Raw genomic sequence first — 15,846 nt, forward strand, 5'->3', positions numbered from 1 at the left:
AATCAGCCTTCTCCCAATTATCAGCAAAGTCATGGAATCCATCATTGCTTCGGATATGAAATCTTTCCTCTTCTCCAATGGCTTGATCTCTGATCATTCATTTGGTTTCAGACCAGGTCACTCAACTCTGGACATGCTGCTTCTGCTGTCTCAACAATGGATGGAGGTCCTCAATGCCAAACAGGAAATTAGAGCTGTCTCCCTCGACATATCACATGCCTTCGACACGGTCTGGCACCCCGCTCTGCTCACCAAACTCTCCTCCTTTGGTATCCATGGAAATCTCCACGCATGGCTGGCGGACTTCCTCTCTAGTCGTCGTCAACGTGTGGCCCTGAATGGGTTTCTCTCATCTCCTCTTCCTGTTCAGGCTGGAGTTCCCCAAGGCAGTGTTCTGGGCCCCGTGCTTTTTCTGGTCTTCATCAGTGATCTCTCTGACTCTCTTGAAAATCCTCTCTATCTCTTTGCTGATGACTCCACTCTCTGCCGCTCCATTCCTCTTCCCTCAGATCGGCAGTCTGCAGCCTCCTCACTCTCTGAAGACTTGGACAAAATCACAGACTGGTCAAACAAGTGGAACATGTCTTTCAATCCTGACAAATCTCACACTCTTACTATGTCTCTCCGAAAAGATCGACTGGACAACCCTCCCATCTACTTTCTCAACAATCCTCTCCAAGAAGTTCTGTCGCTCAAGCTTTTGGGTCTCACTATCTGCCATGATCTTTCTTGGGAAAACCACATTTCCAAGCTGGCCTCCAAAGCCAGTCGCCGACTGGGCATCCTCCGTCGTGCGAAGTCCTTCCTCGGCACACCTGAGCTCCTCACCACATACAAGGCTTTCATCCGCAGCTCAATGGAATACTGTTCTCCCCTATGGGCCGGTGCTCCTGCCTCACACCTAGCTCGGCTTCACGCTGTTGAAACCAAAGCTTTCAGAATTATTGGAATCTCCCGCGATGAAGCTATCTCTGAGGGCCTTTCACTCACTCACCGCAGGCAGGTAGGTGGTCTTTCTGTCTTCTACCGACTCCTCTCCAGCCTTGCACCCCCAGCTCTCTCTGTGCTCTGTCCCCCAAATATTCCTACAGGTCGCACAAGATCTGCCAGCAACCCTCTGATGGTTAAACTGCCGAAATCTCGGCTCTCTGCTCACCTTCACTCTTTCATTCCTCTTTTCTCCCGCCTCTGGAACAAACTCCCTCACTCCCTTCAATCCCACTCCTCCCTCCACGTCTTTAAAACAGCTGTTCACCACCATCTCTTATCTTCCCCCATCCAAAACCTTGATCTTTTCTACCCCCGCTAATTCACCCCAGATCCACCTTGTTTGAAATTCCAACTTCTTTCCTGGAAGTCCTGGCAGTGTCCATATGTTTTATACCTCTCCCACCGCCCCCTTCCCATGCCCCCCACCCCCCAAAGCCCTCGCCCTCTCTCAGATCTCTCGATCTCTCGATGTCTCCATGTCTCTCGGTCCCTGCTCTCAAATGTTGTGTTTGTGTCCTTCCCCCTCTCTCCCCATCTTGTCTACCGCTCCCGATGTTTTATGTGTCGGTTTGTCTTTCTGTGTGATTAATGTTCGCTCTTTCACGAGCCTCGATCTTGTATACAAAAAAAAAAAAAAAAAAAGCCCCGCCCCCTCGTGGCGGGGACAAAGACACAAGCTTAATCCGACATTCGGGCTACAGAACTTATTACATCAAGATTCCCTCTCACGACAGCCGGAGCATAATACCTACGCAGATCTACCTAAATTTATATATGCCCCTACCCAAAATTCATAACAATATACTGTACAAATACTGTTATTAATTCAGAAACTAGGGATTTCAAATAAGTCACATTTCAAATAATACAAACATTTATTTTGCACAAATTTATTTGTAACTGGCTGAATGCACCCGGCGTTGCCCGGGTTCTTTTTGAATGAATTTAATATTCTGTACATAGGTCTAACGTGAGCCCAGTATCAGTTAGTGCTCAACGATTCCTTGTTCTTTCTTCTGCCGGGCCCCGACTCACGCGGAGTTATGCGTAAGTTTACTCAGCGGAGTTTGACTATCCGACCGCGGCCGCATTTCGTTCATTTACTACTATAATTCAGCTTTTACTCGTGGCCGTAGAAGATTGACGACTATAATTCAGCTCAGCTTTTAATTGCGAAATGGGCCCAGCCTGGCCGAGACAGCCTCGTCCGGCCTCGCCACCTAGCCTATAACCTTCCCGGGGCCTGTCCCGACATTTTTTGTTCCAGACGTTTCCTCCTATCTTTCACCGTTCAGATTAGACAAACTATATTTGCAGACAAACTATATTTGCAGATTGCAGACAAACAAACAAACAAACAAAAACTATATTTCATATATATAGAAGATATATGTGATATTACATTTTTATCAGCAAGTTAAGTTGAAAAAATAATAACAAGTACAGATACATTCAAAGTACACCACCCCCATGCCAAATAAATAAATATCCTCAGCGCGGCATTGCCGGGGCTCCTACGGACCCTGGCAATACCGCTGTGCAGCTCATCGAGACTGTATTGGGAGGGAGAGGTGTACAATAATTGATTGATTAATTGCATAATTAAAATCAACAAATAATGATCCTACAATATTTTCTCAATCAATTGGCTAATGGTATACCCAAACCACCAGTGCTTCATCCGAAACTGTAACTTTTTGAAAATTAATTAAATAAGCCAGTAATCGAAAAAATTAAGTAATTAATTGATTAATCAATAAATAATTAATCGTTTAATTGATTAATCAATAAATGAAAAATATCCTTTATAGCCACATCACTTGGTCACTGTCGTGTCCAAATATCAGCTTCCTAGCTCAAAAGGTGCCTGAGATATTGCCCAGATGAGAAAGAAAATAAATAAATGATTGATAACAAAAATAAATAAATAATAATCATAAAATAATTTAACAATTATTCTATTGGCGAATAGAATACCGAGACCACCACCGTTTCATCCGAATCTGTAACTTTAAAAATATTTTTTTAGAAATTAATTAATCGCATTTTAAAATTAATTGAACGAAAGAAAGGAACCACCTTTAGAGGCCATTTTTCCGCGTAGAGCAGGGGTTGGCCTTTTTCGGGCAACGTGGTCACCACCTTTAGAGGCCATTTTTCCGCGTAGAGCAGGGGTTGGCCTTTTTCGGGCAACGTGGTCCCCTCTTTGAAGCAATGTTTTATGGCCAGATGCCCTTCCTGCCGCCAACCCTGTTGGTCGCCTCTTGCGATACAGGGAATTACCAGTTCACTGAAGGAAGGCTGACCTCTGAAGGATGCCAGGCTGAGTAAACCCCCCTGGTGTTAATTCAGCGATCGACCGGGATTCAAACCCGGGATACTCAGGTCCCAAGCCGGCACCCTAACCGCTAAGCCAACAAATTTGATTTAATCAATAAATCAAAAATAGCCTTTCCAGTCAAATCACTTGGTCATTGTTGTGTGCGAATATCAGCTTCCAAGCTCAAAAGGTGCCTGCGATATTGCCCAGAAGAGAAAGGAAAATACAAAAAATACCTTTTTTTTCCTTTCAAAATAAACAGCATAGTCATTTAGTCATTTAAAATAGTCATTTAAACTTTCGTTGAACTCGAGGGGGACTAAAAAGAAGACCTGTTGGTCGAAAGCTTCTCTGAAGCTACATCCACTACTTATTTAATTTCTTCCGATTATATATATATATATATATATATATATATATATATATATATATATATATATATATATATATATATATATATGTATATATATATATGTATGTATATATATACACACACACACACGGTATATATCTACCATATAAAGGACAATGTATCTTGTTGTATTTGTGTGTTGTTGGGTTTGTGTGTTTGTCTGATGTCTGTCCCCCTCTTGTAAGGGTAGGTTTTAAAATTCAAAGGCTTTGAGTAGCGCTTTAGGAGGGATTTGAGTTGAGTTTTAATGGGCATTCTTTGAACACGACTGTGTGTCCACCGATTAAAATACCTAAAAGACCCCAAGGATCCAAAAGACCCAAACAACCCTGAGTATCCTGAAGAGTCCAATGACTGAAGACCCAAAAGACCCCGATGACCCAAAATAACGCAAAGACCCCAAAGTCCCAAAGACTCAAAATATCTTGAGGACAGCCTCATGAAAAAAAATTTTTATTTATACAATACTGAATTCAGTTTTATAAAGAAGACGTAATGTCATGTGTGTCTGATGAAATTGGGGTTGTACAAAATGATGAAAGAATGTACAATATACACCACACAAACATGTCCCGGGGAGCGTCTGCAATCTCTGATATCTCTTTCTTGTTTTTACTGTAATGCCATGCTTTGATGTCACAGGTCTCGAACCCATCGGTTGAGCATCGTGACAGTTAAAATGACCACAAAGGAGAAACACAGGCCAAGAATGAGCATCTTTCTAATGTTATCATCATCTCAATCATGTCGAGTCTCCTCGGGCAATGATGGCGTGCCAAACTCCACGATCAGCCGTATCGGATTTGTCGTATCATCTTGTGCCATAATATTGCCTTTCTATGGCTGTAACACACAGCCTGGTGTTGGGCTAGCGGCTAGGGTGCCAGCTTAGGATCCTAGGATCCTGGGTTCGAATCCCGATCGATCGCTGAATTAACGCCAGGGGGGTTGACTCAGCCTGTCATCCTTCCGAGGTCGGCAAATTGAGTACCAGTTCACTGGTATATTCCCTGTTTGTCGTAAAAAGGCGACAAAAAGGGTTGGCGGCAGGAAGGGCATCCGGCCGCAAAACATTGCTTCAAAAAGGGGACCAAAAAACAACAACAACCACGGTCCCCGAAAAAGGCCAACCCCCGCTTGCGGGGAAAAATGGCCTCTAAAGGTGATTTTTTTTATTTATGGCTGTAACACACGGGTAAGTGTGTGGTACAGATGGGGGGTCGCTATTCCTCTCCGTCTCTCTGCTGGCCGTTGGGGAATTCACCCTCTTCCGCCCGTGCTGTTGGAGTCGACTGGACTTTCCTGCACCAGATGTGCAGAGCCATCTGCCATTTAAACTGCATGGCTGTGGACCGTTACCCTGGTAAGGGGGGCTGACAGGTACGATACCTTGCCCACAGGTGACGTGGGGTTATGCAAGGCAGGGGAATACATCTCCCTGAGGTATCAGAAGACACCCGCATACCCAAAACATATCCATCATCATCTCATGATGAGCAAATGCCCATTTAAATAACCTCCAAGTACACTGATGTTCAGGAACAATATTCCAATGCATATGATATATGTACAAGCTCCTGTATTTACATTAAAATGTAATTTAACAAATACCACACATGGAATCATCTCATCACTTCACGCATTCACGAAATATTGTTTATCATTCAATCTTTACATGGAAGCAACTCTTTACCTCAATCTTCCTCACCCTAGGCATACCTGGAGTTCTTCACCTGTGCTGAAAATGTGAAAGCTCTGCTTCTTGTACTCAAACGTTACGAACCTCGAGTGAATTATCACGTAATCAGCTCCCAGGTATTTCCTGACTACATCATTACAAATGCCAAACGTTTTGTTAACCCGACAAGAAACATTCTCATTCCTATAGAGATTTAGATCAGGCTACACCCAGAATGGGAATGAAAAAAGCAACATTTACAAAAACATTCTCATTCCTATAGAGATTTAGATCAGGCTACACCCACAATGGGAATGAAAAAAGCAACATTTACAAAAACATTCTCATTCCCATAGAGATTTAGATCAGGCTACACCCAGAATGGGAATGAAAAAAGCAACATTTACAAAATCATTCTCATTCCCATAGAGATTTAGATCAGGCTACACCCAGAATGGGAATGAAAAAAGGAACATTTACAAAAACATTCTCATTCCCATAGAGATTTAGATCAGGCTACACCCAGAATGGGAATGAAAAAAGGAACATTTACAAAAACATTCTCATTCCCATAGAGATTTAGATCAGGCTACACCCAGAATGGGAATGAAAAAAAGCATCATTTACAAAAACATTCTCATTCCTATAGAGATTTAGATCAGGCTACATCCACAATGGGAATGAAAAAAGCAACATTTACAAAAACATTCTCATTCCCATAGAGATTTAGATCAGGCTACACCCAGAATGGGAATGAAAAAAGCAACATTTACAAAAACATTCTCATTCCTATAGAGATTTAGATCAGGCTAAACCCACAATGGGAATGAAAAAAGCATCATTTACAAAAACATTCTCATTCCTGTAGAGATGTAGATCAGGCCACACCCAGCATGGGAATGAAAAAAGCATCATTTACAAAAACATTCTCATTCCTATAGAGATTTAGATCAGGCTACACCCAGAATGGGAATGAAAAAAGCATCATTTACAAAAACATTCTCATTCCTATAGAGATTTAGATCAGGCTACATCCACAATGGGAATGAAAAAAGCAACATTTACAAAAACATTCTCATTCCCATAGAGATTTAGATCAGGCTACACCCAGAATGGGAATGAAAAAAGCAACATTTACAAAAACATTCTCATTCCTATAGAGATTTAGATCAGGCTAAACCCACAATGGGAATGAAAAAAGCATCATTTACAAAAACATTCTCATTCCTGTAGAGATGTAGATCAGGCCACACCCAGCATGGGAATGAAAAAAGCATCATTTACAAAAACATTCTCATTCCTATAGAGATTTAGATCAGGCTACACCCACAATGGGAATGAAAAAAGCAACATTTACAAAAACATTCTCATTCCCATAGAGATTTAGATCAGGCTACACCCAGAATGGGAATGAAAAAAGCAACATTTACAAAAACATTCTCATTCCCATAGAGATTTAGATCAGGCTACACCCAGAATGGGAATGAAAAAAGCATCATTTACAAAAACATTCTCATTCCTGTAGAGATGTAGATCAGGCCACACCCAGCATGGGAATGAAAAAAGCATCATTTACAAAAACATTCTCATTCCTATAGAGATTTAGATCAGGCTACACCCAGAATGGGAATGAAAAAAGCATCATTTCCAAAAACATTCTCATTCCTATAGAGATTTAGATCAGGCTACACCCAGAATGGGAATGAAAAAAGCATCATTTCCAAAAACATTCTCATTCCTATAGAGATTTAGATCAGGCCACACCCAGAATGGGAATGAAAAAAGCATCATTTCCAAAAACATTCTCATTCCTATAGAGATTTAGATCAGGCGACACCCAGAATGGGAATGAAAAAAGCATCATTTACAAAAACATTCTCATTCATATAGAGAATTAGATCAAGTTACACCCAGAATGGGAATGAAAAAAGCATCATTTACAAAAACATTCTCATTCCTATAGAGATTTAGATCAGGCGACACCCAGAATGGGAATGAAAAAAGCATCATTTACAAAAACATTCTCATTCCTGTGGAGATGTAGATCAGGCCACACCCAGAATGGGAATGAAAAAAGCATCATTTACAAAAACATTCTCATTCCTATAGAGATTTAGATCAGGCGACACCCAGAATGGGAATGAAAAAAGCATCATTTACAAAAACATTCTCATTCATATAGAGAATTAGATCAGGCTACACCCAGAATGGGAATGAAAAAAGCATCATTTACAAAAACATTCTCATTCCTATAGAGATGTAGATCAGGTTACACCCAGAATGGGAATGAAAAAAAGCATCATTTACAAAAACATTCTCATTCCTGTAGAGATGTAGATCAGGCCACACCCAGAATGGGAATGAAAAAAGCATCATTTACAAAAACATTCTCATTCCTATAGAGATTTAGATCAGGCTACACCCAGAATGGGAATGAAAAAAGCATCATTTACAAAAACATTCTCATTCCTATAGAGATTTAGATCAGGCTACACCCAGAATGGGAATGAAAAAAGCATCATTTACAAAAACATTCTCATTCCTATAGAGATTTAGATCAGGCTAAACCCAGAATGGGAATGAAAAAAGCATCATTTACAAAAACATTCTCATTCCTATAGAGATTTAGATCAGGCTACACCCAGAATGGGAATGAAAAAAGCATCATTTACAAAAACATTCTCATTCCTATAGAGGTTTAGATCAGGCCACACCCAGAATGGGAATGAAAAAAGCATCATTTACAAAAACATTCTCATTCCTATAGAGATGTAGATCAGGCTACACCCAGAATGGGAATGAAAAAAGGAACATTTACAAAAACATTCTCATTCCCATAGAGATTTAGATCAGGCTACACCCAGAATGGGAATGAAAAAAGGAACATTTACAAAAACATTCTCATTCCCATAGAGATTTAGATCAGGCTACACCCAGAATGGGAATGAAAAAAGGAACATTTACAAAAACATTCTCATTCCTATAGAGATTTAGATCAGGCTACACCCAGAATGTGAATGAAAAAAGCAACATTTACAAAAACATTTTCATTCCTATAGAGGTTTAGATCAGGCTACACCCAGAATGTGAATGAAAAAAGCAACATTTACAAAAACATTTTCATTCCTATAGAGATTTAGATCAGGCTACACCCAGAATGTGAATGAAAAAAGCAACATTTACAAAAACATTTTCATTCCTATAGAGATTTAGATCAAGTTACACCCAGAATGGGAATGAAAAATGCAACATTTCCAAAAACATTCTCATTCCTATAGAGATTTAGATCAGGCGACACCCACAATGGGAATGAAAAAAGCAACATTTACAAAAACATTTTCATTCCTATAGAGACTTAGATCAGGCTACACCCAGAATGTGAATGAAAAATACAACATTTACAAAAACATTTTCATTCCTATAGAGATTTAGATCAAGTTACACCCAGAATGGGAATGAAAAATGCAACATTTACAAAAACATTCTCATTCCTATAGAGACTTAGATCAGGCTACACCCAGAATGTGAATGAAAAAAGCAACATTTACAAAAACATTTTCATTCCTATAGAGATTTAGATCAAGCTACACCCACAATGGGAATGAAAAAAGCAACATTTACAAAAACATTCTCATTCCTATAGAGATTTAGATCAGGCGACACCCACAATGGGAATGAAAAAAAGCATCATTTACAAAAACATTCTCATTCCTATAGAGATTTAGATCAGGCAACACCCAGAATGGGAATGAAAAAAGCATCATTTACAAAAACATTCTCATTCCTATAGAGATTTAGATCAGGCGACACCCACAATGGGAATGAAAAAAGCAACATTTACAAAAACATTTTCATTCCTATAGAGATTTAGATCAAGTTACACCCACAATGGGAATGAAAAAAGCAACATTTACAAAAACATTCTCATTCCTATAGAGATTTAGATCAGGCGACACCCACAATGGGAATGAAAAAAGCAACATTTACAAAAACATTCTCATTCCTATAGAGATTTAGATCAGGCTAAACCCAGAATGGGAATGAAAAAAGCATCATTTACAAAAACATTCTCATTCCTATAGAGATTTAGATCAGGCAACACCCAGAAAGGGAATGAAAAAAGCAACATTTACAAAAACATTCTCATTCCTATAGAGATTTAGATCAGGCTACACCCAGAATGGGAATGAAAAAAGCATCATTTACAAAAACATTCTCATTCCTATAGAGATTTAGATCAGGCTACACCCAGAATGGGAATGAAAAAAGCATCATTTATAAAAACATTCTCATTCCTATAGAGATTTAGATCAGGCTACATCCACAATGGGAATGAAAAAAGCAACATTTACAAAAACATTCTCATTCCTATAGAGATTTAGATCAGGCCACACCCAGAATGGGAATGAAAAAAGCATCATTTACAAAAACATTCTCATTCCTATAGAGATTTAGATCAGGCTACACCCAGAAAGGGAATGAAAAAAGGAACATTCACAAAAACATTCTCATTCCTATAGAGATTTAGATCAGGCGACACCCAGAATGGGAATGAAAAAAGCAACATTTACAAAAACATTCTCATTCCTATAGAGATTTAGATCAGGCTACACCCAGAATGGGAATGAAAAAAGCATCATTTACAAAAACATTCTCATTCCTATAGAGATTTAGATCAGGCTACACCCAGAATGGGAATGAAAAAAAGCATCATTTACAAAAACATTCTCATTCCTGTAGAGATGTAGATCAGGCCACACCCAGAATGGGAATGAAAAAAGCATCATTTACAAAAACATTCTCATTCGTAGAGATGTAGATCAGGCTACACCCAGAATGGGAATGAAAAAAGGAACATTTACAAAAACATTCTCATTCCCATAGAGATTTAGATCAGGCTACACCCAGAATGGGAATGAAAAAAGGAACATTTACAAAAACATTCTCATTCCCATAGAGATTTAGATCAGGCTACACCCAGAATGGGAATGAAAAAAGGAACATTTACAAAAACATTCTCATTCCTATAGAGATTTAGATCAGGCGACACCCAGAATGGGAATGAAAAAAGCACCATTTACAAAAACATTCTCATTCCTATAGAGATTTAGATCAGGCGACACCCAGAATGGGAATGAAAAAAAGCATCATTTACAAAAACATTCTCATTCCTATAGAGATTTAGATCAGGCTACATCCACAATGGGAATGAAAAAAGCAACATTTACAAAAACATTCTCATTCCTATAGAGATTTAGATCAGGCGACACCCAGAATGGGAATGAAAAAAAGCATCATTTACAAAAACATTCTCATTCCTATAGAGATTTAGATCAGGCTACATCCACAATTGGAATGAAAAAAGCAACATTTACAAAAACATTCTCATTCCCATAGAGATTTAGATCAGGCTACACCCAGAATGGGAATGAAAAAAGCAACATTTACAAAAACATTCTCATTCCCATAGAGATTTAGATCAGGCTACACCCAGAATGGGAATGAAAAAAAGCATCATTTACAAAAACATTCTCATTCCTGTAGAGATGTAGATCAGGCCACACCCAGAATGGGAATGAAAAAAGCATCATTTACAAAAACATTCTCATTCCTATAGAGATTTAGATCAGGGTACACCCAGAATGGGAATGAAAAAAGCATCATTTACAAAAACATTCTCATTCCTGTAGAGATGTAGATCAGGCCACACCCAGAATGGGAATGAAAAAAGCATCATTTACAAAAACATTCTCATTCCTATAGAGATTTAGATCAGGCTAAACCCAGAATGGGAATGAAAAAAGCAACATTTACAAAAACATTCTCATTCCTATAGAGATTTAGATCAGGCGACACCCAGAATGGGAATGAAAAAAAGCATCATTTACAAAAACATTCTCATTCCTATAGAGATTTAGATCAGGCTACATCCACAATGGGAATGAAAAAAGCAACATTTACAAAAACATTCTCATTCCTATAGAGATTTAGATCAGGCTACACCCAGAATGGGAATGAAAAAAAGCATCATTTACAAAAACATTCTCATTCCTATAGAGATTTAGATCAGGCCACACCCAGAATGGGAATGAAAAAAAGCATCATTTACAAAAACATTCTCATTCCTATAGAGATTTAGATCAGGCTACACCCAGAATGGGAATGAAAAAAAGCATCATTTACAAAAACATTCTCATTCCTGTAGAGATGTAGATCAGGCCACACCCAGAATGGGAATGAAAAAAGCATCATTTACAAAAACATTCTCATTCCTATAGAGATTTAGATCAGGCTACACCCAGAATGGGAATGAAAAAAGCATCATTTACAAAAACATTCTCATTCCCATAGAGATTTAGATCAGGCTACACCCAGAATGGGAATGAAAAAAGCATCATTTACAAAAACATTCTCATTCCCATAGAGATTTAGATCAGGCTACACCCAGAATGGGAATGAAAAAAGCAACATTTACAAAAACATTCTCATTCCCATAGAGATTTAGATCAGGCTACACCCAGAATGGGAATGAAAAAAGCATCATTTACAAAAACATTCTCATTCCTATAGAGATTTAGATCAGGCTACATCCAGAATGGGAATGAAAAAAGCATCATTTACAAAAACATTCTCATTCCTATAGAGATTTAGATCAGGCTAAACCCAGAATGGGAATGAAAAAAGCATCATTTACAAAAACATTCTCATTCCTATGGAGATTTAGATCAGGCTACACCCAGAATGGGAATGAAAAAAGCATCATTTACAAAAACATTCTCATTCCTATAGAGATTTAGATCAGGCTACACCCAGAATGGGAATGAAAAAAGCATCATTTACAAAAACATTCTCATTCCTATAGAGATTTAGATCAGGCTAAACCCAGAATGGGAATGAAAAAAGCATCATTTACAAAAACATTCTCATTCCTATAGAGATTTAGATCAGGCTACACCCAGAATGGGAATGAAAAAAGCATCATTTACAAAAACATTCTCATTCCTATAGAGATTTAGATCAGGCTACACCCAGAATGGGAATGAAAAAAGCATCATTTACAAAAACATTCTCATTCCTATAGAGATTTAGATCAGGCTACACCCAGAATGGGAATGAAAAAAGCAACATTTACAAAAACATACTCATTCCTATAGAGATTTAGATCAAGTTACACCCAGAATGGGAATGAAAAAGCAACATTTACAAAAACATTCTCATTCCTATAGAGATTTAGATCAGGCTCCACCCAGAATGGGAATGAAAAAAGCATCATTTACAAAAACATTCTCATTCCTATAGAGATTTAGATCAGGCTACACCCAGAATGGGAATGAAAAAAGCAACATTTACAAAAACATACTCATTCCTATAGAGATTTAGATCAAGTTACACCCACAATGGGAATGAAAAAGCAACATTTACAAAAACATTCTCATTCCTATAGAGATTTAGATCAGGCTACACCCAGAATGGGAATGAAAAAAGCAACATTTACAAAAACATTCTCATTCCTATAGAGATTTAGATCAGGCTACACCCAGAATGGGAATGAAAAAAGCATCATTTACAAAAACATTCTCATTCCTATAGAGATTTAGATCAGGCTACACCCAGAATGGGAATGAAAAAAGCATCATTTACAAAAACATTCTCATTCCTATAGAGATTTAGATCAGGCTACACCCAGAATGGGAATGAAAAAAGCAACATTTACAAAAACATTCTCATTCCTATAGAGATTTAGATCAGGCTACACCCAGAATGGGAATGAAAAAAGCATCATTTACAAAAACATTCTCATTCCTATAGAGATTTAGATCAGGCTACACCCAGAATGGGAATGAAAAAAGCATCATTTACAAAAACATTCTCATTCCTATAGAGATTTAGATCAGGCTACACCCAGAATGGGAATGAAAAAAGCATCATTTACAAAAACATTCTCATTCCTATGGAGATTTAGATCAGGCTACACCCAGAATGGGAATGAAAAAAGCAACATTTACAAAAACATACTCATTCCTATAGAGATTTAGATCAAGTTACACCCAGAATGGGAATGAAAAAGCAACATTTACAAAAACATACTCATTCCTATAGAGATTTAGATCAGGCTACACCCAGAATGGGAATGAAAAAAGCAACATTTACAAAAACATACTCATTCCTATAGAGATTTAGATCAAGTTACACCCACAATGGGAATGAAAAAGCAACATTTACAAAAACATTCTCATTCCTATAGAGATTTAGATCAGGCTCCACCCAGAATGGGAATGAAAAAAGCATCATTTACAAAAACATTCTCATTCCCATAGAGATGTAGATCAGGCTACACCCAGAATGGGAATGAAAAAAGCAACATTTACAAAAACATTCTCATTCCTATAGAGATTTAGATCAGGCTACACCCAGAATGGGAATGAAAAAAGCAACATTTACAAAAACATTCTCATTCCTATAGAGATTTAGATCAGGCTACACCCAGAATGGGAATGAAAAAAGCATCATTTACAAAAACATTCTCATTCCTATAGAGATTTAGATCAGGCTACACCCAGAATGGGAATGAAAAAAGCATCATTTACAAAAACATTCTCATTCCTATAGAGATTTAGATCAGGCTACACCCAGAATGGGAATGAAAAAAGCAACATTTACAAAAACATTCTCATTCCTATAGAGATTTAGATCAGGCTACACCCAGAATGGGAATGAAAAAAGCATCATTTACAAAAACATTCTCATTCCTATAGAGATTTAGATCAGGCTACACCCAGAATGGGAATGAAAAAAGCATCATTTACAAAAACATTCTCATTCCTATAGAGATTTAGATCAGGCTACACCCAGAATGGGAATGAAAAAAGCATCATTTACAAAAACATTCTCATTCCTATAGAGATTTAGATCAAGTTACACCCAGAATGGGAATGAAAAAAGCATCATTTACAAAAACATTCTCATTCCTATAGAGATTTAGATCAGGCTACACCCAGAATGGGAATGAAAAAAGCAACATTTACAAAAACATTCTCATTCCTATAGAGATTTAGATCAAGTTACACCCAGAATGGGAATGAAAAAAGCATCATTTACAAAAACATTCTCATTCCTATAGAGATTTAGATCAGGCTACACCCAGAATGGGAATGAAAAAAGCATCATTTACAAAAACATTCTCATTCCTATAGAGATTTAGATCAAGTTACACCCAGAATGGGAATGAAAAAAGCAACATTTACAAAAACATTCTCATTCCTATAGAGATTTAGATCAAGTTACACCCAGAATGGGAATGAAAAAAGCATCATTTACAAAAACATTCTCATTCCTATAGAGATTTAGATCAAGCTACACCCAGAATGGGAATGAAAAAAGCAACATTTACAAAAACATTCTCATTCCTATAGAGATTTAGATCAAGTTACACCCAGAATGGGAATGAAAAAAGCATCATTTACAAAAACATTCTCATTCCTATAGAGATTTAGATCAAGCTACACCCAGAATGGGAATGAAAAAAGCAACATTTACAAAAACATTCTCATTCCTATAGAGATTTAGATCAAGTTACACCCAGAATGGGAATGAAAAAAGCATCATTTACAAAAACATTCTCATTCCTATAGAGATTTAGATCAAGCTACACCCAGAATGGGAATGAAAAAAGCAACATTTACAAAAACATTCTCATTCCTATAGAGATTTAGATCAGGCTACACCCAGAATGGGAATGAAAAAAGCAACATTGACAAAAACATTCTCATTCCTATAGAGATTTAGATCAGGCTACACCCAGAATGGGAATGAAAAAAGCAACATTGACAAAAACATTCTCATTCCTATAGAGATTTAGATCAGGCTACACCCACAATGGGAATGAAAAAAGCAACATTTACAAAAACATTCTCATTCCTATAGAGATTTAGATCAAGCTACACCCAGAAAGGGAATGAAAAAAGCAACATTTACAAAAACATTCTCATTCCTATAGAGATTTAGATCAGGCTACACCCAGAATGGGAATGAAAAAAGCAACATTTACAAAAACATTCTCATTCCTATAGAGATTTAGATCAGGCTACACCCAGAATGGGAATGAAAAAGCAACATTTACAAAAACATTCTCATTCCCATAGAGATTTAGATCAGGCTACACACAGAATGGGAATGAAAAAAGCAACATTTACAAAATCATTCTCATTCCTATAGAGATTTAGATCAGGCTACATCCACAATGGGAATGAAAAAAGCAACATTTACAAAATCATTCTCATTCCTATAGAGATTTAGATCAGGCCACACCCAGAATGGGAATGAAAAATGCAACATTTACAAAAACATTTTCATTCCTATAGAGATTTAGATCAGGCTACACCCAGAATGGGAATGAAAAAAGCAACATTGACAAAAACATTCTCATTCCTATAGAGATTTAGATCA

General features: G+C 37.6%; 1 protein-coding gene across 3 annotated transcripts in view; it reads left to right on the plus strand.

Moving 5' to 3' along the window:
• MTHFR (methylenetetrahydrofolate reductase) overlaps positions 1-15,846 on the plus strand; it is a 339,179-nt gene that overhangs the window by 275,197 nt on the left and 48,136 nt on the right. For 2 of the 3 annotated variants that reach the window (XM_078771682.1, XM_078771683.1), the window contains exon 12: positions 5,436-5,537. In XM_078771682.1, the coding sequence (XP_078627808.1) occupies positions 5,436-5,537 (102 nt within the window). Of the gene's footprint in view, positions 1-4,934; positions 5,086-5,435; positions 5,538-15,846 lie in introns of all 3 variants that reach the window. The other variant, XR_013622377.1, reaches the window with a different exon arrangement.

The sequence above is a fragment of the Myxine glutinosa genome, chromosome 2 (genome assembly GCF_964187855.1).
Source record: "Myxine glutinosa chromosome 2, kmMyxGlut1.1, whole genome shotgun sequence".
Taxonomy (NCBI): Eukaryota; Metazoa; Chordata; class Myxini; order Myxiniformes; family Myxinidae; genus Myxine; species Myxine glutinosa.